General features: G+C 44.9%; 1 protein-coding gene across 1 annotated transcript; it reads right to left on the minus strand.

Moving 5' to 3' along the window:
• Positions 1-5,080: 5,080 nt before the first annotated feature.
• Positions 5,081-22,066, minus strand: LOC139214071 (zinc finger protein 721). Its single transcript, XM_070844810.1, has 12 exons — positions 21,790-22,066; positions 20,990-21,090; positions 20,664-20,778; positions 19,279-20,097; positions 18,923-18,999; positions 15,390-15,788; positions 13,664-13,724; positions 12,352-13,270; positions 8,627-8,943; positions 7,335-7,462; positions 7,161-7,248; positions 5,081-6,281 (listed from the first exon to the last, which is right to left on the minus strand). The coding sequence occupies exons 1-12, from the start codon at positions 22,064-22,066 to the stop codon at positions 5,434-5,436; spliced, it is 4,149 nt and encodes a 1,382-aa protein (XP_070700911.1). The 3' UTR covers positions 5,081-5,433.
• Position 22,067: the final 1 nt, after the last annotated feature.

Raw genomic sequence — 22,067 nt, forward strand, 5'->3', positions numbered from 1 at the left:
ACAAGTCTCATAGCTTAAACCCACCGGGAGCGTCTTGCTGCTCCGCTAAAGATCCACTCCTGGTCTGTTTCTGACAGACGGGGGCGGCAGGAAGTCAGACACAGGAACAGCAGAGAGAATCCACTCAGTTTTCAAAATAAAAGCCCCCCTGCAGACTGTCAGTGGTATATTCCAGCAGCACATCAGTATTTTTCTCTAATGGGGGGGCACCAGGCCAGACGTCAGCCGCTCAGAGGGTTTTTAACACCACGGACACACACATTTAAAGCAGCAGAAGAAGAAACGCGGCCTGTTTGATCCCGTTAGAGACACATTTAAAGCAGCAGAAGAAGAAGTTAGAAGCTCCAACATCAGTTTAAGGACCAAACCAGCTAAACCTGAGCAGGAACACTGATCAGCAGGAGAAACAGGACGCAGACGAGCTCGGTGGGTTTGGGGGGTCGACGTTTAGATGTTTCAGGTTTTCTGCCAAAAACAAAATGTCAGATCGAACATGAAAGTGTTCATGTTCCCTTCGTGCTACACGTGTAAACGTCACGTCTGGATTTTCTCGGCTCAGACGAGCAGAACGAGACGGCGTGTTTCTGTTAAAGCGCCGAAGGAGCTCATTAACGTGGTGACACAGTTACTGTAGTTTAGCAGCTATGAAACATAAAGAGTTTGCATATCGAATATAAAACACAAATGTACCTGATGTATTTTTGAAATACTGTAAGTGTATCTTCTATTGTTAGTAGCTGAACTTGGCTTTTTTTGGGCGGTCCAAAGTGACCAAACGTCAAACACAGGGTCGCTGTGAGGCCTCACTTCTCTTCAGAATAAGAGCTGTGACTTTTTCTAACAAAAAGCAAAAACAGACGCACAACAACACCTGAAGTTCTAGTTCATCTACCTGGAGGTTAAAACAGCGGGAGATAAGTGCCATTTCCTTTTTTTACCTGAACGAGGAGTTTTATCTCAAAATGAAACGACCAGAATAAAAAAAAAGAGACAGAGAATAGAAAAATCAAGAAAAGGTCCTGTTTCATTAAAGCTGCTGATTTTATTTTGAAAATCTGAATTCACATTAATTCAGATGCAGATTTTCTGGCAGAAAATGGTCATTTCTGACTTTCTGATGTCGGTTAAATGCACCATAAGAGGGGAACATTTGTTTAGTTTGATGGCGTCACCTGATGGACAGGTGGGTGGGCGGGGCCACGGGCTCCACAGCTGCAGATACACCTGCTGCTTGGATGATCTAATGTGATCTGACCTCACTCTGATAATTATATATATATAATCAGAGATCAGTTCATGTAAAACAGACTGATGAAGGCAGAACATGATATAAACCCACCCCCCCTCTTGCAGCTTTAATAAGAGCAGGTAATAAACCTCATGACTCCTCTGTGTTCGACACTAAATCATCATATTCAGGTTCAGTTGATCTCTTCAGCTGTTAAGTGCCTTCATGTCAGCCAGCAGTGCAGAAACACAGAATAAAACCTAAAATGCTGCTGAAACATTAAACAGACCTGCTAAAGAGTCATATGGAGAAAACAGTGTAGCAGGCGGGTGGAGCTTACTGTGGTGGGAAAACTGGGTTTAAAAAAATATAATGTCTTCTAATATATTCGGCTGTGATCACACGTTTGATGCCTGAACAGGATGTGGTCGCTGTGTTTTATCTCAGCTGGAATATTTAACTAGAAAACAGTTCTGGAAACATCTTATAATAATCAAATATTATAATGTTTTTTTAAAGGAATATTTCAACATTTTTGGAAATGCACTAATTCCTCATCCAGCTGAAAATGTCGTCTGTGTTTGGAGCTGAAATTAGGATGTGGTTAGCTTAGCTTAGCTTATCTTAGCCTAGCTTAGCTTAGCTAGGGGCTAAACTGATGTTCATCAAAAATTAGTCTCCCAAAACCACAAAGTGTTGTTTTGACATTCCTGTTCAGTCACTGTGAATCCTGAATGTGGATCAGTCAGGAATCAGGAGCCAAACGCTGCACCAAAGCTGCAGAAATGATCCAAATGGTTTCAAATGAACAGTTTAAAGTCCATGTGTGAACACAGCCGGTCCTGTTTTCACTGGGGATGAATGATAAACTCCACCCGCCTCCGTGTGAAGGCTCACACTTCTGCACACATGCTTCACTCTTACTTTGAAACAGGGATTGTACTTCTGTGGGAGCAATAATTCCAGAAAATGGAAAAAAAAAACCTTTTAAAACCTCAGCAGTGAGCTGGAGGGAACATTTAGGGATCAGGAAGAGAATCTTTAGAGTCACAATGAAAGGAAAAAACATCTTTTGACTTTAAGTCTTCGCGCCAACTTTTAAAAACACGTTAAAAGTCCCTCTGTCCCAGGATGTGTTCCCCCCTGAAGCTCACAGGAAGCCTGATCAATACCATTTATACTCATCAGTTATCGCTCTGCTGGACGAAAAGACATTCAAATGTTAAATAAATGACATTTTAATCAGGAGAAGAAGCAGAAAGGCTGAGAAACATAAAGGAAACACAAGTACTGTGCGACTTTATAAAGGTTTGACTTTATAAAGTGTTTTAAAATTCAATCATGTTTGGGCCTCAAACTACGCCAAGACTTTTAGCAAACCTGAGGGAGGAAGAGCTGAGCTGTGCAGCACAAATCAACTCTTCCTCACTGGAATTTAAATGTTTTCATGTGTGGTTTTGTGCACTGAAGTTTATCTTTAGTCTGAATGGATTTGGGGAAATGAAATGTTTGTTTTCTCTTGGGAGAGTCGTGCCACGTTTACGTCATATAGGAATTACCGGAATTACCACTTTCTGACTTGTAAATACTGTCGACGTTCGTGTTAACGTCAAAGTTGTGGCCTGATTGTGAAAAAGCTTCGATTTTTATGACTTGGCGCTAAATAATACGGAAGTGCCTGAACGCCTCACGCCAACCAAAGTCTGTCGTTAAAGTGAATTAAGCTTAAAGTTAATGGGTAAAGTGATGTACTGTCACTGCGCTGTGCTTTGTATTTGTTCAACTGTGAAAGTCGTGAACGTGGGAATCTTTTCTGTCTCTATATGACGTGAACGTGGCATCAGATGTGTCACATGATGCGTTAACGTCCGGTCACACCAGGAAGTGACGCAGAAAAAACAAAATCTTTGCGTCTTTGTGAAGCAGCCGTGCTGCAGGTTTGGTGACTGGCTACTGTAACTGACGAGCTAACCGCTAACATGCTAGCGCTGCTAAGTCACGCTAGCTTCCCTTTCTCAGCGCTGGGCCGTTTATTTCTGCTCGTTATTGGTTAACGCCGCAGATTGGCAGCGTCAAGCTCACTAAAGTTAAACTCGATGCAAAACATTTACTTCAGCCCCGCTGATTCCTTTGAAAGGAGCTAATTTCACGGCTAAATTTAGCATAAATTTAAATGCTGGTGTGACCGGGCCGTTAAAGGTCAGGTGTGTAAATCAGGAGTTTCTGAATCGTCACTCAAAAGTGCCAAAATTGTAGAAATCTGACGATTCGGGAAGTGAAATACTTCATCAAGGAGCAAAAATCTGCCTATATTAATATTTTTAATACAGTACTGCATGACTTATCACTTTTAAGGCATTTAAAGCTGCACTCATTAATATTTTTACATGAAAAATGGTTCAAATGACAAAAGTCTGCCGCCATAAGAAGCCCTGTAGCCTCTCGTTGTGCCAAGTTGTGGTTTGATGGCTGAAAATATGGACCAGCTAATTTCCTCAGCAGTTGGTGGAGACCAAACCAGAGCTAAAAGAGAGAAGTGTTGCCCCCTGGTGGTCAAAAACATTTTAACGCAGCTTTAAATGATCAAAGATAGATGTGGATGGAGTTGTCTTTACTTTTCCTTTCTTTTATATGACTAACTGTTGTGCGATGTTGTAAAATACTGAATTTTCTGTGACGAAAACAAATCTACTTTTCTTTTTTGAGGAATCAAACCTTTAGATGAGCTCTGTTGTGTGATGTAATACACTGTTGTACATAGCTTTGTCTTTTGACTGCACTTGTTTCCAAAGGTGGAAATGTGAAACTCTGCACTTGTTATATCTGTTCGTTTTTTATTCCATTGAACTACTACTCATGTTATTAACGTCTGAAAACTGTCGAGGTAAACTTTAAACAAGGCGCAAACTAGATTTTCATTTGAAATCGACACAAAGTCGATTGTTGGCTTGAATTAATAAATTATGTGTCCGTGACACACTTCCCTCCAAAATGACCCGAAAAAGGGCGAAGTCGTCCTTTTCTCACAGTGTTGATCGCTGTGTGTCTCAATCAGCTGATTGTCTAAATTCACAAACAGTCGTCTAGCGACTAGTCGCCCTTTTCGGCCTGTTGGTGGCGCTGCGTTTAAAGGCTCAACTTTTACAGTATTTTGCATATCGTCAGACATTTTCCAGTTTGAGTGAAAATGTTTTGTTTTATCAAGTTAAAATGTTAAAATGAATGTTTATCATCCTTTAAAATGCATCACAAAGACAAACCGTGTATTTTTGTCTCGTTCATCCGTCAGTGTTCAGTCAGATTAGTGAGTTTTAAACTTAAACTGTGAGTTCTGAGACGTTTCTTCAGATTTATTTACCAGTTTGAACAAAATGGCCGCTCCTTGTTCCACAAACATTCAACAGACACGTTCAGAAAGACGACATTACAGCATGTGGACTTATTCTAGTAAAACCCCAAACACAAGGGTGAGCCTGAAGATGAGCAGAATGTGTCTCCTTTAAACTAAAGACAATAAATTAACCTGTTGAATAATAATTTTCAGGACGTCACGTATAATAGTAGGTAAATAGTATTTAAATGATGAATGAAAATACTTAAGTGAGTTCCTCATCATGTGAACTTATCTGCTCCTACAACGTCTTTTATTTCTATTTCTGTCGGAGGTGACGATGAACAAATCAAATGTTCAGCTACTCAACAAACAGCTTTTATTATGAAATGACATGATGATCATTAAAAAAGGTTAATGACTTTATCACAAGATGTAAACAGTTTCCTCTTCAGAATCAGAAGCAGGTTTATGGTCATTATACGGCAAAGTACAATGAAAGTCACTCTTCCACACCGACGTAAAAACATTTAGCTGCTGTTTATTTCAGACGGAACTTCTTAAACCACTAAAAAAGCACATTTGTGCTTCAGCATCACGTCCGGTGAAGCGACTGTGCTGCGCTGGAACCTTCACCTTTCTGTGCATCGTGTCACAGGTGAAACTGGGCGATTCATGGAGAAGTTTACCAGCAAAGACGATTCATCAGCCACCGTTTAGATCCAGAAGAAAAGCCTAAACATTTGTTTGTATAGTTCACAGTCTTCCAGCTCCCCAGTCCGCCATCAGCTCACCTCTTGGAAGTCCACTGGCTGTGAGCACATGTGGCTCCTGTAGGATTTGACCTCTGACCTTGGTCCCATAACCCCACCTGTCACTGAAACGTGGGAAGGAATCGTTTCTCCGCGGCGTGCATGGTGAGGTGGCGGCGCAGGTGGCTGCCGGAGATGAAGGTCTTGCCGCAGTACGAACACCTGAACTGTTTGCAGTCCGTGTGGACGGTCATGTGGACCTTCAGGGAGCCCGACTGGGCGAAGCGCTTCCCGCAGTGGACGCAGCCGTAGCGCTTCTCTCCGGTGTGGACGCTCTGGTGGCGCTTCAGGTTGCTGGAGTCGGAGAAGCGCTTCCCGCAGAGCGCGCAGACGAACGGCTTCTCACCCGTGTGGACCCTCATGTGGGTCTTCAGGTTCTTCAGGCAGGCCAGAGTTTTACCGCAGCAGTTACAGACGAACGACTTCCCCCCGCCGTCCTCCCTGCTGTGGTCGGAGACCCTTCTGATGAAAGCGTTTTGTCTCTCCGTCGTCTCTTTCCTCACGGGAAGCTGCGGCTCCTCCGCCCTCTGCTGGCTGCTCTGGTGCTCCGCCGCAGACAGACTCATCTCGCCGACGGTGAAAGAGAAGCCGCTGCTGCCTGAATCCGACGCAGCCGAAACACTCTGACCGCTGTTTAACACGTACGAGCAGCCGGGGTCCTCACTCAAAGGATTCTGGGTAGTGTGGGAGGCATGTTGGGGCTGCGGCTCGTACATCAGACAGTCAAAGCTGTTGGTTTCTGCCTTCTGGCTGGTGTGCAGGGTTTTCTGGGTGGACATGGAGGTGGAGCCGACTTCTCCGCTTCCCCACGATCCAGACGAAACACCTCCGTCATCTGCTTCTTCCCGTTTGGTCAGCGGGGGCGGAGCTTCTGTCTCCATCATCTGTCCGTCAACATGAGCAAACTCTTCTGGAGGGAAAAAGATACACAAAAAATACTTTAATTGAACCAGGACCTTTGAAATAATCTACTTTATGTCCCAGATCTGGTTCACATAGACAGTCCAGTACTGGCTGAAGATCCTTTTGGTTTAACCACAAACAGCACACACACCAGACTACATTCACTAAAACAGGGATTTTAGAGAACAGGACACAGGAGCTGCTGCTCTGCTGCTGCCTCCATCAGTCAGTGTGTTTGTGTTATTGTGTGTTACACAAAAATTGTGTTGGATCCAAACTAACCCTTTAAAACACCAGAGTCACACAGCCACACAAACAAACTAGCTGATTGAGGCCAAGCAAACATTAAAATCTCTGTTTTTGTGAATGTAGTCTGGTGTGTGTGCAGTACACATACAGGAGGTTTGCTTCTGTTGTGCTGTGCTTTTATTTTGGGGAACCCCTGATAATCACTCTCTCCTTGACGTCTACTTCCTCACATTTGAGATGCCTCCAGCAGACGCAGACTTAGGCTGAACCAAGTGGTCAGGAGGAGAAGAGGGGGGGGCGTATTTTAGTCAAAAATAGCTTTAGTTTGGTCGTTTTTCAGTTTCTTATGGATCTTATTTAATCTGTATTGGCCAATACTGTCTTATATTTTGTATCTGAAAATACTGTTGAAGGTAAGTTGTAAACATGTGTGTTTATTGTCTCTGTGCGCTTCACTGTTTAAACCTGCTGGTACAGACTGGAGGTACATGCCAGGAAGGAGAGCAGGGTGGTGCTTCAGGTTGGACCTAATGTGACTAGTGAACTACTATCAGCACTACCTTCCGTCCTGTTTGTGAGGGTTCAGCACATTCACAACCTCCACAGTGCCCTGCTCGTTTACTACAACTGGACTCACTCTCCGGCTCAGACTGGGACCAGGACTCATCGTCGTCCTCCACTTTGATCACCGCTGTCGCCCGTTCGGCCGACTCGCCTGCAGCCAGCTGTAATCAGAGCAGAGAGAGAGTCACACCTGGGAGGGCGAGGCCAGAGGAGAAGTCAGGAGGGGGACTAAAAGTTCCTCGCTCACCGGCCCCTGTGTGGCACCTTGTCCAGAGTCTGAGGACGGGTCGGCGTCTCCACACCGCAGAGTCTCCTGGTTGGACAGTCTGGACAACACCGGCTCGCCTGGAGGACAGGCATCATAATGACACTCATCTGCAGAGAGGTTCGTGTTCAGCTGTGTTTTTATCAAAAGCTCTTGTTCAGTCAGCTTTACTGCAAAGTAGGTTTTCACATCCAAGGAATTGGCCTGAGTGAGTCAAGAGTCATTAATATAACACATTTACAACACAAATATGTAAAATATCTGTTGTAAGTGCAAAGATCTGTTCAGGGTTTAAAACAAAAGTGTGAATAAGCTTCCTGTTAGCCCTTCGGTCCTTTTTTTTTTTAAAGGGGGATGAAATGAACTGATCATCAGCTTGTTCAGACTTTCCAAACGTTATCCGACTGGATGGATCACATTCTGAGTCTCTTCATGGGGGTTGTGACCATTTTACAGACGACTCTTCCACAATTTAATCTGTGGGGAAAAGTCTTTGTGCCCAACAGAGAGGTGAAGACCCTCCCCGTCCAGTGGATTACTGAAGGATCTTTTTTTATTTCCTATATGCACAAGATAGTTTGTTTTTCATTTGTCAATTTAAAAGAGGCAAAATTACAAAAAATGGCACCAGTCACATGATGCCAAAGAGGTGACCCCACGCCCCTGTGGTCCTCAAGGTAGGAGTAAAATAATTCTTTAATCCCGTTTGAATTACACACGTTTTCCAGTTTAGAAGATAAATTTGTAGTTCAGAAAAGTTGCCGTTTCTTTCAGTTTAGATAATGTTACGTTAGCATGTGAAAGTTAGCTGAGTTAGCTAGAAAGTTAGCTAGCTAACGGGTTGTAATTCACACAAAACAGTAAAACCTGATATATTATATATAATATTATAATAACAAACTGACCCGCAAACTTATTTTGTTGAAAACCATCATGTGTGTAGTAATCCATGATAAAATCCAAACAGGATCAAAACCGTATTATTCTCAGACTAACATACATATTTACTTTCAGAAATGGGTTGCCATGGGGCCCACCGGAAGGGGCGGGACGTCACCTTTCTATGACATCACGTGACGGGCGCCATTGTTGTTGTTGTAAATTGGACAATCTGTTAAATTGGCTCCAAAGCCCGCGCACAGCTTGGCGGCTTGATGGCAACGATTTTAAAATATTACAAATAAACAATAATACCACCTGTTAGAGCTTCCTGTTCAGGGCTGTCGTTCACGGTCAAACTTAACGGTTATTTAACGGTCAAACTTAACGGTTACCTCCAGGTGCTCCGCTTCCGCTCCTCTGCGCCTCGTTGCCAGGGTGACGGGCAGGCGGCTGAACTCGTGCGCGGCCGCTCTGCAGCAGCAGCGGCGCGGTGCCGCTAGCGGTGGTCGCCGCCGCCGCTCTTAGCGCGGTGGCTCGCGCGGCTCGGAGCTCCGTGAGCCGCAGCTTCCTCCGCAGCGCCTCGTTCTCTTTGCGGCTCCGCGAGATCTCCAGCTGCAGCACCGCGTACCCGCTGTCCACGAGCTCACAGATCTCCGCCACCGCCGTGTTGGCCAACATCTCCATGATGGAGGCGAGCTGCGCGTGGAAGCTGGCGGCGGGAGACATGTTTGTTGTTGTTTTTTTTTAATATCCGCCGCGTGCGTCAAACGGAGCAGCAGCCCAGGTGAGCGTGACAGGCTGAGGAGCACGGGAAGGCACGCGCCCGCTCCGCTAACCTCACTCTGGAGTCACACTTAATGTAAACAGCCCCGAGACAAACCAGGAAGTGAAGCGTGCGGGGTTTAAAAGAGCACGGACACAGAACCGTGAACGCCTCAACGCTGCGCTGCTTCTTCTTCGCTGCTGTTTTTTTTGGTGGGCTGCAACACCAGCTCTTAGGGGCACACCGCCACCTACCGTACGGGAGTATGTACAACAGGACAATATAATAATTATTATTTAATAATAATAATTTATTAGTAGCACTAGTATTTGTTTGTTTATTTTTGAATTATAATTCAATTTCTGTATTCTGTTATATAATCTAATAAGACTTCTACCCATCTGATTCCCACACCTCATCTCTAATTGTTCCTAACCGTTATTCCTTCCTCTCACTCTTTGTAACGTTCCTCTGTCCTCATGTAAATTTGAGTGTGTTTATAACATTTATTACCTGTGACTTTACTCTTCCCAGTGGAAATAGTCGTGTTTAAACCCATGTGACAAACCCTTCAAGTATAAACTCCATCTCCTCCGTCTCCGTCAGCTCTTCCTGCTGGGAAACATCAACTCTTTCATCTTCTTGGATGAATCTTTTCCAGCCATTTGCACAGATGTGAAGTTTATAGTTTCCAGTATTACCCAGAATCCACGTGTCCCATATTACCGGTGGTGTGTTATTGATCATTGCTTATTCAAAGTAGCGTCATGGCTGACATTTATCTTTCACTAATCTATTATTTGTGTTTGCCAACATCAGGCCTTTCTTATTTTCTCTTCATTCACTGCTGACCTTTAATTTCTGTTTGCTCTGCTGACCTTTTATTTCAGTTTGGCCCTCGCTGACCTTTTTCATGATGTCGGCCCTCAGTCGCAGCATCTGGTGCTTGCTGACCTTTTTATTTTCAGTTTGGTCATTACTCACCAGAATCATCACATTTTGGTGTCTGACCTCATTTCTGGTATTCTGGACATAATTTCTGTCATAACTTTCATTTATATAATTTCTTTAATCTGGCACTGCCCTGTGAGGCATGTATTCTTAATCTGGGGGGGTGTTCCTTTCATATCATGCATCTTCACCTCTCTTATGGGGGTCAGCACAGGAGTCCTGCACAGACACTAAGCACCACCTTGGAAAATGTACTTGAGTGTAAGTGTTTGCTATATTTAGAATATTTTAGCTGCTTCACACTGATGTCAGACAGCCCTGTTTTATGGGGAACTGATGTAGTTTCTCTTTCACTTGCTTCAAAGCCACCAGACTCCATTCACAAAAACAGTCATTTTACCTCACAGAACACAGGAAGTTTCTGGTCAACTGCTTCCTCGGTTGGTTGGTTGGTTGGTTGGTTTGCGCTGTTGTGTGAATTTTGGCGTCTTTGAATGTTTAGTTTTAAGCTGAATTGACTTGTTTAAAGAGGCAACAGAAGCCCAGCAACCCCTGTAATCTGAGGTAAAATTGCTGTTTTTAATAATGGAGTCTGGTGGCTTTGAAGGGAGCGATAGAGCGGCTTGGATTCCCTGTAAGAAAGTGCTGTCTGATGCAGAGTAAAGAGGTGATCAGCTTCTATTGATTGATCTATACACACTCACTATGGATGGAGACCTCACACAGACATAATGCTCCCAATGGGATCTAAATGCTAAAGACTTTAAATCTTCAACTTATCATGCATTTCATGTCGATAAAGAGAAGATGAAGACAAAATTATTTCAGGATTTGTTTTATTGTCCAAGAATGACACAAACTCTATGTGACTCAGTGTCTCGTTTCTTCTTACACTTATAACTTTAGCGTTTTGTACACTAGACTTTTTTAACAGCAGAGACAGAAAGGTTGATTAGAAACTTCTCGGTCAATAAATAAAATGAATCATGAGAATTTCATTTGTACTTTAAATGTCCCGTTTCGTCTGATCAACACAGAAAAAGAAAAGCAGCAAATGACTAAATTTGAGACACTGAGCATAAAATATTTGGCTTTTTTGTGTGTGAAGGACTTAAACGATTAATAGATAAAAAAAATAGTTGCTAATTCTTTTTCTGTGAATTTAACAGACTAAACGTTGCAGCTCCAGTAACACTGATTCTTGATTTAAAATAAACATTTAGATAAAACTGTCAACTGGCCGTCTGCATCTTTGGAAAACCGTTAACTTTGAATAAAAATGGAAGGAGCGTCGGTCTGTCCTTCGGTTTTTGTCGTCAATCGCTCATCTGATCGTCGTCGCACTCGGTGGGTGTGTTTTTTCTGCTGAGGACCAAAGGAAGCGCTCCAGATCTACGGGACATATTCATCGTCTCCACCAGGCATAAATCAGGACGGGGATCACATGTTCGTTCAGTCGTGCGTCTGAGTCCGCAGCTAATCTCTCGTCCTTCTGAACCCGTCAGACTAATATATTTCTGGGCACAAAAAACATTTTACTGGCTGTTTTATTGACTCGCTCCTCTTAAAGGACCGGTGTGGAGGATTTGGTGGTTTCTACCAGTGAGGCTGCAAGTCATCGGTAGTGTTTCTATTGCTGTAGAATAGTTTGAGAGGGGACCTCTGTTAGTGTTAAACTGCCAAATGGTGTGAAGATGAAAGAGCCTGGTCCCAAATCACTATGACTGGCTGTTAACAAAGGCTTGGTATAAAAGGTTAAGAAACATTTAATGCATCAGCAACAAACTCCAGATGCAGTTTGTCTGCTTGTTCTGAGGAACAACATCACCTCCACTCACTCTGTAGAAGTATGTGAAGTCTGATCTGTATACGAGGCCGACATGATGATGATGATGAATAATAGTAGTAGGTCAGTTTTTATACATAAATCTGCAGTTCTGATAGGAATAAACACTTCTCTGTGTTTTGAACATGATGCTATTTGTTCCATAGTCTTTATTTTCTCCTGTCTGTCCTGGTGGACGGTTGCTGGTCACCGATTAAAATGGTGCAGCCAATAAAACTCAAATGTTTGGAGTTGGGGGAAGACGGGGTCCTTGGATCCGTGGAGCTTTTCAGGCAGCGTCCCAAGAGTCAAGAGTTGCAAAGCTAAAACTCCCTCTACCGTAGACACTGAGGCCTTAAACTGTTCCTGGGAGCTTCTGCACCCAAAGGACTTGTAAACACTCGCACCACTTTGGGAGCCAGCGTATCGCTCAGGAAGTCGAGGGTGAAGTTGTTTGGGTGGATGATTCTCGACAGCAGGCGGCCCGTTCAGAGCAGGCGTGTTTGGGAGTTTTTACAGCTGGATATTTACAGAGTAACAGTTGGGAATGAACCCCCCCCCCCACAGACTCGTGCACTCAGACGTTGGGGTGACACTTCTTCATGTGTAACTTGAGGCTGTACTTGACGATGAAGCTCCGGGAGCAGAGCGTGCAGGCGTACGGCCGCTCTCCGGAGTGGACGCTCAGGTGCGACTTGAGGTGGGCCGACTGGGTGAACTTCTTGCCGCACTGGTCGCAGCTGAACGGCCTCTCGCCCGTGTGGATCCGCATGTGAACGTCCAGGTTCTGAGACGTGGCGTACGTCCTGCTGCAGATGGAGCACACGAAGCGCTTCACCCGGGCGCCGGCGCTCTGCTGAGATCGACCCGATTGGTCCCTGTAGACGGGGAAGTTCATCCCGTCGGCGTCCTCGTACTCAAATGCAGAGTTGCTGCTTTCGGACAGCTGGCAGTCTGTGGAAATGGAGCCCGAGACGCTGATCAGCTTGAGCCCGAACGCGTCGCCATCCAAGTTTTCGTTTTGCTGAAACTGAGTGAAAGTCATGTGATTTTTCGACTGTTTGGTCCACGTCAGGCTGAGATCGAGCTCTTTGTTCGTCGGAGACTGAGACTCCATCAGAGCGCCGTTTCCAAAATACGCCGTTTGTCTGTTGGCGTTCGACGGCACCAGCGAGCACTCCTGGTGGACCAGCTGCACGTCCGGGTCCATCTGGGCCGCGTAGGAACAAACCGACTCGCCGGCCTCCATCTCGTCGCCGCCGAGCAGCCCGGAGCAGCCCGGCTCGCTGCGAGGAGAGTCCAGCGTGTAGACGGACACGCTCTTCTTCTGCGCCCCTGACGCCACTTTGGATGTTTTCAGCGCGAGCGGCTCGGAGGACAACTTCCTGTCCGCCTCCTCGCTTCCCGCCCAGTGTCTCTTCATACTCCGGCTGCAGGGGGTCGACGTGACGGCGTCTCTGGCTGCTGCCGTCGCTCCATCAGAGGGCGTCTTGTTACCTGAAAGAGACGACAGAATACATCAGAGCTGAAAACACTTCCAGGGCTAATAACTAATAACGGACTATTCTTATAATCCTTCACTTTGAAGTATAAATCCTCTGATTCCAGCTTCTTAAATGTGAATATTTTCAGTTTTCTTCACTCGCTGATCAATATTTTTCCACTTTTTCTGACATTTTATGAACCAAACGACTAATTGGTTATTCAAGAAAGTCATCAATTAAAATAACAGGTTCAGTAGCTCAAACCTGTCCTTAAATACAGTGTTGAAACAAATGCACTAAGTTAGTTAGCTGCAGCCCTAATGCAGACCTAACTTTTCAACCTTAAAGTAAATATGTTGTTCTTCCAAAGTTAAAAGTGGAAACTGTGACGAATCGTGTCGCTCACCTTCATCAAAGGTGTCGTTACTGTCTTCATCTTCATCTTTGATCAAAACCACATCTGGAAGCTGGAAAAGACACAGTAGTTCATCCTCAGGAGAAATAACTAACATGTAAACTACAGGTAAACTAGAACAGATAATGAATTTATCTTTAATGTACTATAAAGAGGAAAACATGCTAATCTAGATAAAATATCAGATTAATCTTAAAGGTGAGTGTTAATGAGAATATAATCAGACTTCAGTAAAGTTCCAACAGCGACGTGATTTTTACTAAAACACCACAAACGTTAATGAGACTTGTGTTTTCAGATGGAAACCTGACAGCAGCTATTGTTGCAGTCGTTAATCTCATTATCTCAGAATCTCCATTTAATTATCACATTATTTAAAATAACTTGGATTCTTCACTACAACAAGATATTGAACAAAATCAGACTTTCAGCCCGACAGAGAAGAACAAATATACGGTGGTTATCTCGACATAAAGGACGGAGCGCGTGCAGCACAGATAAGAACTTCATTAACTTCCCACCTGGAGATTAAATATAAAACCTCAATATGATAATATTTTTTGTGAAGGGCAGGATTTAAATGTACAGAGGCCAAAAGTTCTAGAATATTTCCATCTTGAAAGAACAATTTGAAAAAATGTTTTAAGAATAAATTAAAATTTTAAAATGTCTGTTTTAACGTATTTATATAACTTTGTTTTTAATACTACAGGTTTAAACCTTAAGGAGTCCAAAATATCAGTTCTGTGGTCACTGCAGAGGGTTCAATATTTTTAATAGCAACACACTTACATTTTCCTGAGATCAACATAAGAAATCAGAGGAAATAATCTTTTGTTTACTCCTGATAACAGGTTGGTTATCTTCAAACATCAATTTCTCAAGATCACAAAATAATCAACTTGTCAAGTGAAATTAAGATTAAGGCATTAAAGCTGAAAGCATGGCCCTCCTGGGCTTCCGTACCACATGATGAGAAACCAGATATTTTATTTTCTTTGGACAAAACAAGAAAAGTTGAAGCTGCAAAAGGAACAAACTGATGAAACAAGTGAGAATCAGTCAGCAGATCAATGATGAAAATCTCTCATGTCATTATAACCTGAAGCAGCTCAGACAATAATTAACTCTCATCATCAATAATAATAATAATAATAATAATAATAATAATAATGATGTCCCTTTATTGCTCACTGATGGTCTCAGTAACTTTTGTGGTTTTAATCTTGAGAAATTGGCTTTTTACTAACTGACCAGGTTAACTACACCAATCAGTATTGATTGATAAGTCGACTGAAACAAGCTGACTGGTAAAGGTGGGGATGTCACCGGGGGCTGAAGCTGTCCTCAGGCCGGTGTGAAGGTTTAACTGGTGTTGGATCACCTGGTGTGGAACACAGGTGATCTTCGTAGGCGTCGTTTAACACTCACATTATAGTCGATGTGTTTGGAGATGATGTCTTTTGAGAAACAACACTTGAAGGATGTCCAACTCTTCAGCTGTAACCCTTTAAACAGTGTGGTTACAGTGGAGCCACAGACTGTGGTAAGAGTGTTTTCTCTGACTGTGACAATCTCTTACAATATTTATATAGTGTAGTTACAATAGAAGATCCCACAGTTTGATGTTACTCTGAGTGTCAGGCTGTAACACCTGTGTTACCCCCCCCCAGGTACCCCAACTCCAGTGAAGCCGTCACACCGGCTCTGTGTTTACCTCCTGCCGCATCACCACCGCGGCTCCTCCGGCGGCAGCAGCGGCGTCTCCTCCGCCACCGTCCCGCTGCTGCTGCGCTGTTTCGGCCGCGGCCAGGACGACCTCCACCCCCCCCGCCCCCGCATCCGCCTCCACCGCCGCCGCCGCCTTCCCGTCGCTGCCCCCCCGGACCACTATGGACTCGATGAGGTGCAGCTTCTTCTTCAGGTCCTGGTTCTCCTTGTGGCTCCGGCTGATCTCCATCTGCAGCACCGCGTAGCCTTCGTCCACCAGCTCGCAGATCTCCGCCACCGCCGCTTTGGTCAGCGCGCCCATGATGACGGACAGCTGCTCGTGGAGCGCTCTGCCGGTGAAGACGGCCATCCCGCGGCTGAAGGGGACCGGACCGGACCGGGACACCTGCTAACGGACCACACGGAGCTCCGACGGCCGCTGAGACTCGAGCTGAGGTCGGTGACGGAGGGACGGAACCGAGGCTGCTCACAAAGAAGAGGGCGGAAGCGCCTTTCCACTTCCGGGTGACTTCAAAATAAGTGTCGGCTGTTATTATTCAGATGAACTGACAAAGTTCTGGAGATGTGATAAATAGTAGGCTACAAATAGATGATATCATAAATATGTAAATAAACTAAATTAATAATATGTAGGCTACAAATAGAAGATATAAGTAGGTATAATGAATATGTAAATAAAAACTATATTAATATGTAGACTACAAATAGAGCATATAATAAATGTAGGCTACATATTAATTTAGTTTATTTACAATAAACTAAATTAATATGTAGCCTACAAATAGAGGATATAAATAGGTAAATTAAAAATAATTGTATTTAAAAACAACGGGTAAATAAAACTAGATAAAAGAATTAGGACAAATGTGTAGATGGAATTAATGGCTTGTTTTTTCTTCTCTGTCTGATCTTTAGATCATCCTGTCCTCTGAGAATGTGGACATTTAAATACTTTACAAATACATAAAGAAACACATCACAGCAAACATGAACAAAACAGAAGCAGGCAGTAAATATGAGATTTCCAGCTTGTGTTTTCTTGATTTGTGCAGAAACAGTTTAAGACCCTCAGATTCTCACTAATACGACATATTCAATGATTACCTGTTTAAAAGGTTAAACCCTGCTGTTGTGATTCAGTAACCTGATGGTTTCCTGCATCTTCCAAACTGACTGACATCAGCAGGCCTGTATGTGTGTGTGTGTGTGTGTGTGTGTGTCCTTTGTGTGCACAGTGAAAAGCTGTTTCTCTGCTGTATGAATGAGAGCAGCGTTCATGTGTGCTCCTATTGTTCACACTTTAAATGGGAAACAAACGGCAACGTTGGAGCGACGTACTGACTTGTTGATAAACTGCCTTTTTATCAGAGAGTGACGACAGAAAACCCTCTCTTCTGATTGGCCGACAGGAGAACATAGTTTAACCTCCGTCTTAAAGCTCCCATATTCTGCAAAAGGCACTTTTTAAAAATGTCCTTTCAACATGAATATGAGCTCCTGGTGTGCAGAGACGACCAAACTGTGAGGAAACACCGTCTCCTCTCTGTTTCTGCTGCATCGACATCCTGTTTAGATTTGGCTCCCTTTATGATGTCATGAGGGGGTCTGTGGATCATGTGACCTCCTCCGGCCCAGCTGCAGCCCCAAACAGCTGCAGTGAAGATAAATAATGTGTTTATAGAAGATTAAACCAGGTAAACCTGCTCTAGTCGGGCCTCCAATTACATGGATCAACTTTTACAAAGAGCAGATTATGGGACCTTTTTTAAATCCAAGTCCAAGGTGTGTTGACCTGCAGGTAACCATAGCAACGGTACTGATGCTTCAGTTAACTGACAGGTGAAACTGACTGAACCGTGATGGTAAAGACACTGTGAAACATGGAGGCTCTAAACAGCCCAGCGGGGCGCCGTCTGCTATTTTTCTACATCAGGACACAGATTATTTCACCTTTTCTCCACCTCCTGCAGGGACTGTTTATTATGAGACATTGGTGTTTATCAGACCTGTTGGAAAAGTCAGAGACGTCAGTGTGACTCAGAAGTCTGGCACCAGGCTACAGTCGTACACTGGCAGCTATAATTGGCGCCTAAACCAGTGGCTCCGAACCTTTTTTTGGCTCATGACCCTTTACAAGTAGAGTAAAGAGTAAATGTGATAAAATGGAGGATGCTGGGAAGAGGACAGTGGCGTGTCCTGATGAGTCGCCACAGACTGAATATAGGAAGTGGAATCACGTAACCACGGTGACCTCACTCATCTGACGACTGCAGTTTTGAAGCCTTGAGTTTGGCATTGTGCCCGTCGCCATCTTGGCTTTTTGGAGCCAGAAGTGACTTTTTTTTTTTTTTCTCTACACCTGTATTCCTGGTTGACCTGTTTTCTGATTGGTCAGTGAGCAGGTAGCCCCGCCCCCCTCTTCCTGGTGTATCCTCCTCTAAATGGACCATCACTGACTACATGAACGTCCTGCTGTGCTGAAGAAGACAGTAAACTAGAGACTGAGAGCAGAAACTGTTCACTGAGCTGATAAATCAGGAGAGAAGTCTCCTCATTTCCTCATTGACTTTGGCTCACGAGGGTCAGAACGAGTGTTTGATTTAAGGACAAGAGGGTAAAAACCAGACATAGAAACAGACACCTGACCGCCATATTGGGGAGGTCAAGAGACGCAGACGTCACCACAAAGTCAACTTTAATTCACTAAATTCTGAACTGATTTTTAATCTTTTGTTAAACATGAGAAACTGAACATGATGATGGTTATATGTTGTGATCTGTGAACAGTGTAAATTAAGTGATTTATATTAATGATTTATATAATAATTACTCTGACAAAGCTGATTGGTTGCTCATTATTGTCTGAATACTTGAATAATAATTGAATTAATAAATAAACTAGTTTTGTTTCCGTTAATAGAAGAACATGAGTCAGTTCAGGCTTCCATCACACAACCTCCAAAACACTGTAAATCTACTATATTTCATTTTAATCAGCTGATTAGATAAGATCATATAACTAACACCATGTTCAGTTTCTCACATTTTTAACAAACCAAATCTGATTAAATTTAGTAGTTTATGTCTTTGTAGTGAAGTCTGTGTCTCTCAGTACAGTTCACTTGCAGATCTTGACCTCCCCAATATGGCGGCGACACAGACGGTACGTCACACAAGCGGACGCAGAGTCTGTTTCACCAGAGGACAGAGGGAGTGAACAGTTTTCCTGGAGGCTGGACCGACCGATGAATCGACCGCTCGTTTAGCTCGACGCAAACGCTAATCTGACTTGTTTCCAGTCTGTGGAGTCGTGTTTGTGTCCACGGCGACTGTTTTTGATCATCTGAACATCTGAGAGCTGCTTCTGTCACAGAACTCTAAGAGCAGCACTCTGAATGAAACACACGTCTAAGATTGCACACTTTTAATTCCAGATATACACCAACCAGTAAACATTCACATGCTGCTCATGGGCGTCGCTCTGCTGGAAAGTACTGAAGTGGACCCAAAACGGCCCACGTTCTCTGTGAGGTAACAGCTGATCTGGATCAGGTTCCAGTCGAACTTTATCTTTGTGTCAGGAGTCGACCAGCGCGCTTCAGATGGTTAAAAACACGTGAGGCCTGAAAAAGAAAACTGACGCACCCATTGATCAGTTTTTCAATGTAAAAGCACCTAAAACATCTTTTAAAAGGCCTTCGACTTGAAAAAGATCTGTTTAAATTAGAAGTTCAGTGATGGCAGTGACGTCCACCCTGAGCGCATCACGGCGTTCAGCTCGCATCACGGCGCTCAGCTCGCATCACGGCGTTCAGCTCGCATCACGGCGCTCAGCTCGCATCACGGCGTTCAGCTCGCACGCCTCCTGCTGGGTTAAAGAGGAGCGGCGCCCTGCTCGGCCTGGTGGTGCTTCTGCTGATGGATCCTCAGGTTCTGCTTCCCCGCGAATCGTTTCCCACAATGCTCGCAGGCGAACGGCCGCTCTCCGGTGTGGACGCTCTGGTGCGTCTTGAGGTGTCCCGACTGCGTGAAGCGCTTCCCGCACTGAGCGCAGCTGTACGGCCGCTCGCCCGTGTGGACGCGTACGTGTGTCTCCAGGCTGCGGGACGACGTGAAGCATTTCCCGCAGTAGCTGCAGACGAAGCGCCTGTCCCTGCAGAACCGGTTCAGCTCCAGAGGGTCCAGTCTGGACCCGCCGAGGCCGAGCGCCAAGGGGAAACCTGCGGCGCTCAGGTCCGACACCTTGTCCAGGAGCGTGGGCCGGTGAGGGACGGGCACCATGCTGGGCAGGCCCTGGCTGCTCCACGAGGAGCACAGATCCAGCTCTGTGTCGTAGGGGAGGGAGCTGATCAGAGACACCCCCCGCTTCAGCTCAGAGGTCCCGGGGAGCGAGCCGGGGCTCCCTCCGGTCCCGAGGAGGAACGGCTTCCTCGTCTGGACCGCAGAAGGAGCGTCGCAGTCCGACTCTGACGCCAAGTCAAACACCACGTCTGATGAGGTGCCCTCGGCGCTGGCCGCAGGACCCGGAGACCCCGGAGACCCCGCTGGGTCGAGGGCTTCCTGATGCTCGACCCGCTCCGACGGCCCGCTACTGTTCTGGTCCCACGGCGTCGTGTCGGCCGCTGAGGAGGACGTGATCATGCCGGAGGGTCCTTCCTCGCTGTCGTCTGCATCTGACAGCTGCACCTCCGTCCCTTCACACACACAAAGCAACAAAGGCTGAAAACACAGCAGCAGCGACTCTGAACAGCACAGAGACAAAAGTCCAGCGTGACAAACTACAGAAAAAGTCTTCATGCACTAAAAACAGAACCAATCTGCGGCCCGTCCACTGGCTTTGATGTCAAAACGTCTGCCGTTTATTATAGACCCGGGAATAAAACATTTCATTTAACAGTCTGATCCCAGCAGGAGAAAGCGTGAAGTCAGCAAAACCACCAAAACCAGTTCACAAAAGTGCCATTTTTAAAACTGCCTGCTTTTCTGTCTCTACACTAACATGTGGGTGTCACCTCTTGTGCCTCTTGTGCTTAACTCAAAGACACAAAACATCCGGCTAAGATGAGATCCAGCTAAAGTGTGTGTACCAGGCCGAATACACTGGATACACACTTAGTGGATGTTGTTGCCACAGAAAATTTCTAAAACAGCCTGTTTTCATATCAGGTTTTATCTGGTTGTCGTTACACTGAATATGGCGGCAAATTCACGGTTGGCTCCTGGATTATTAACGTTACGGTCGGCGTGTTTCCTGTCGTACCGTCCTCGTTGAGAAGCAGCTCGTCTGCGGCCTCGTCGCCGCTCACTTCCTCTTTTGCCATTTCCTGCTTTATCAGAAAAACATCCTGAGTGTTCGGCTCCTCCGGCGAAGAATCCTGAGAGCAGAAAACAAAGGTGACGTGAACACGTTTAAGAACCGACTTTCACTTTGTTCAGGTATAATTAACTGTTCTCAACCTAAAGTCACAACATTTGTGCACTAAACTGGTCTTTCGGGCGCCTCTCTTCAAAAACACCCGACTCCATTGACAAAAACCGAAATGATCATTGATCTTTGGATCGTTTCTTCCGTCTACGTCCTCTCACCTCTTTGGCTGCAGGCGTCGGCTCCGACACGGGGACCCTTCCTCCTCTTCTGGGATTCGCTTTGGGCTGCTTGGCCCCCGCTCCGGCGGGTAAGGCGTGTTCTGGGTGGGAGAAGAGAAGACATTCGGGACATTAGTTGCTCATGTGGGACCAAGGAGAACTTTAAAGAGCCTGTTAAAGGGCTGACTGCTAGTTACACACTTTAACTGATCAAAATAAGTACGCTGCATGATCTTTTTTTTCATATTTCTGTTAAATAAATACATTACATTTAATTTAATTGATCAAGTGTGCTGTGCTCAAATATATCTGATAAATTAATTACATAATCTGATTAAATAAGTGCGCTCTGTGACTTTTTTCATATATTTCTGTTAAATACATAATACATAATTTAACTGATCAAAATAAGCGTGCTTAATGAATTAAGATATCAATATATAATATATATTGATATTGTTATTATTATTATAATTATATAATACAGCTCCTCACTCTGAGTGTACATGTTGTTATATATTATTATTATTAGTAGTAGTAGTATTGTTTGTATCATTATTATTATTGTCATTATTATTACTTTTGTTTATTATTACAGTTTATTCTTATTCTTTTGGAGCTGTGTGTAACAAAAAACAACTTCCCCCTGGGGATTATTGAAGGAGTTCTGATCCTGATATAATGATAATGATGTTTTCTCTGGCAGTGTCCGCCCACCATGCTGGTACTGTTGTTTTTTCGTTCAGTGGATCTCACGGTCATTTGTTGACGGTCCCTTACTGGAGGCCCCGCACACTCACCGACGCCGCCGCCGTCCATCAGCAGCCCCCCTCCGGCCGCCTCCTGCCCGCCGTACCCCAGCACCGCCGCGCCCCCCCGGTGGCCCCGGGCGATGATGGACTCGATGAGCTCCAGCTTCCTCCGCAGCGCCTCGTTCTCCTTGTGGCTGCGGCTGAGCTCCAGCTGCAGCACCGCGTAGCTGTCGTCCACCAGCTCGCAGACCTCCGCCACGGCCGCCTTGGTCAACGCCTCCATGATGGACGTCAGCTGGGAGTGAAACGCCTTGTAGCTCGTCATG

This window comes from Pempheris klunzingeri, chromosome 15, assembly GCF_042242105.1.
Source record: "Pempheris klunzingeri isolate RE-2024b chromosome 15, fPemKlu1.hap1, whole genome shotgun sequence".
Lineage (NCBI taxonomy): Eukaryota > Metazoa > Chordata > Actinopteri > Acropomatiformes > Pempheridae > Pempheris > Pempheris klunzingeri.

What these genes read in the sequence shown, in the direction of transcription:
- LOC139214071 (XM_070844810.1), bottom strand. Translation starts at nt 22,066, where the DNA reads ATGACGAGCTACAAGGCGTTTCACTCCCAGCTGACGTCCATCATGGAG. An exon ending in GCAGGGCGCCGCTCCTCTTT is followed by an intron (nt 19,000 to 19,278) that starts AACCCAGCAGGA and finishes AACCATCTGAAG; the next exon opens with CGCGCTGGTCGACTCCTGAC. An exon ending in GTCCCAGTCTGAGCCGGAGA is followed by an intron (nt 6,282 to 7,160) that starts GTGAGTCCAGTT and finishes TTTTCCCTCCAG; the next exon opens with AAGAGTTTGCTCATGTTGAC.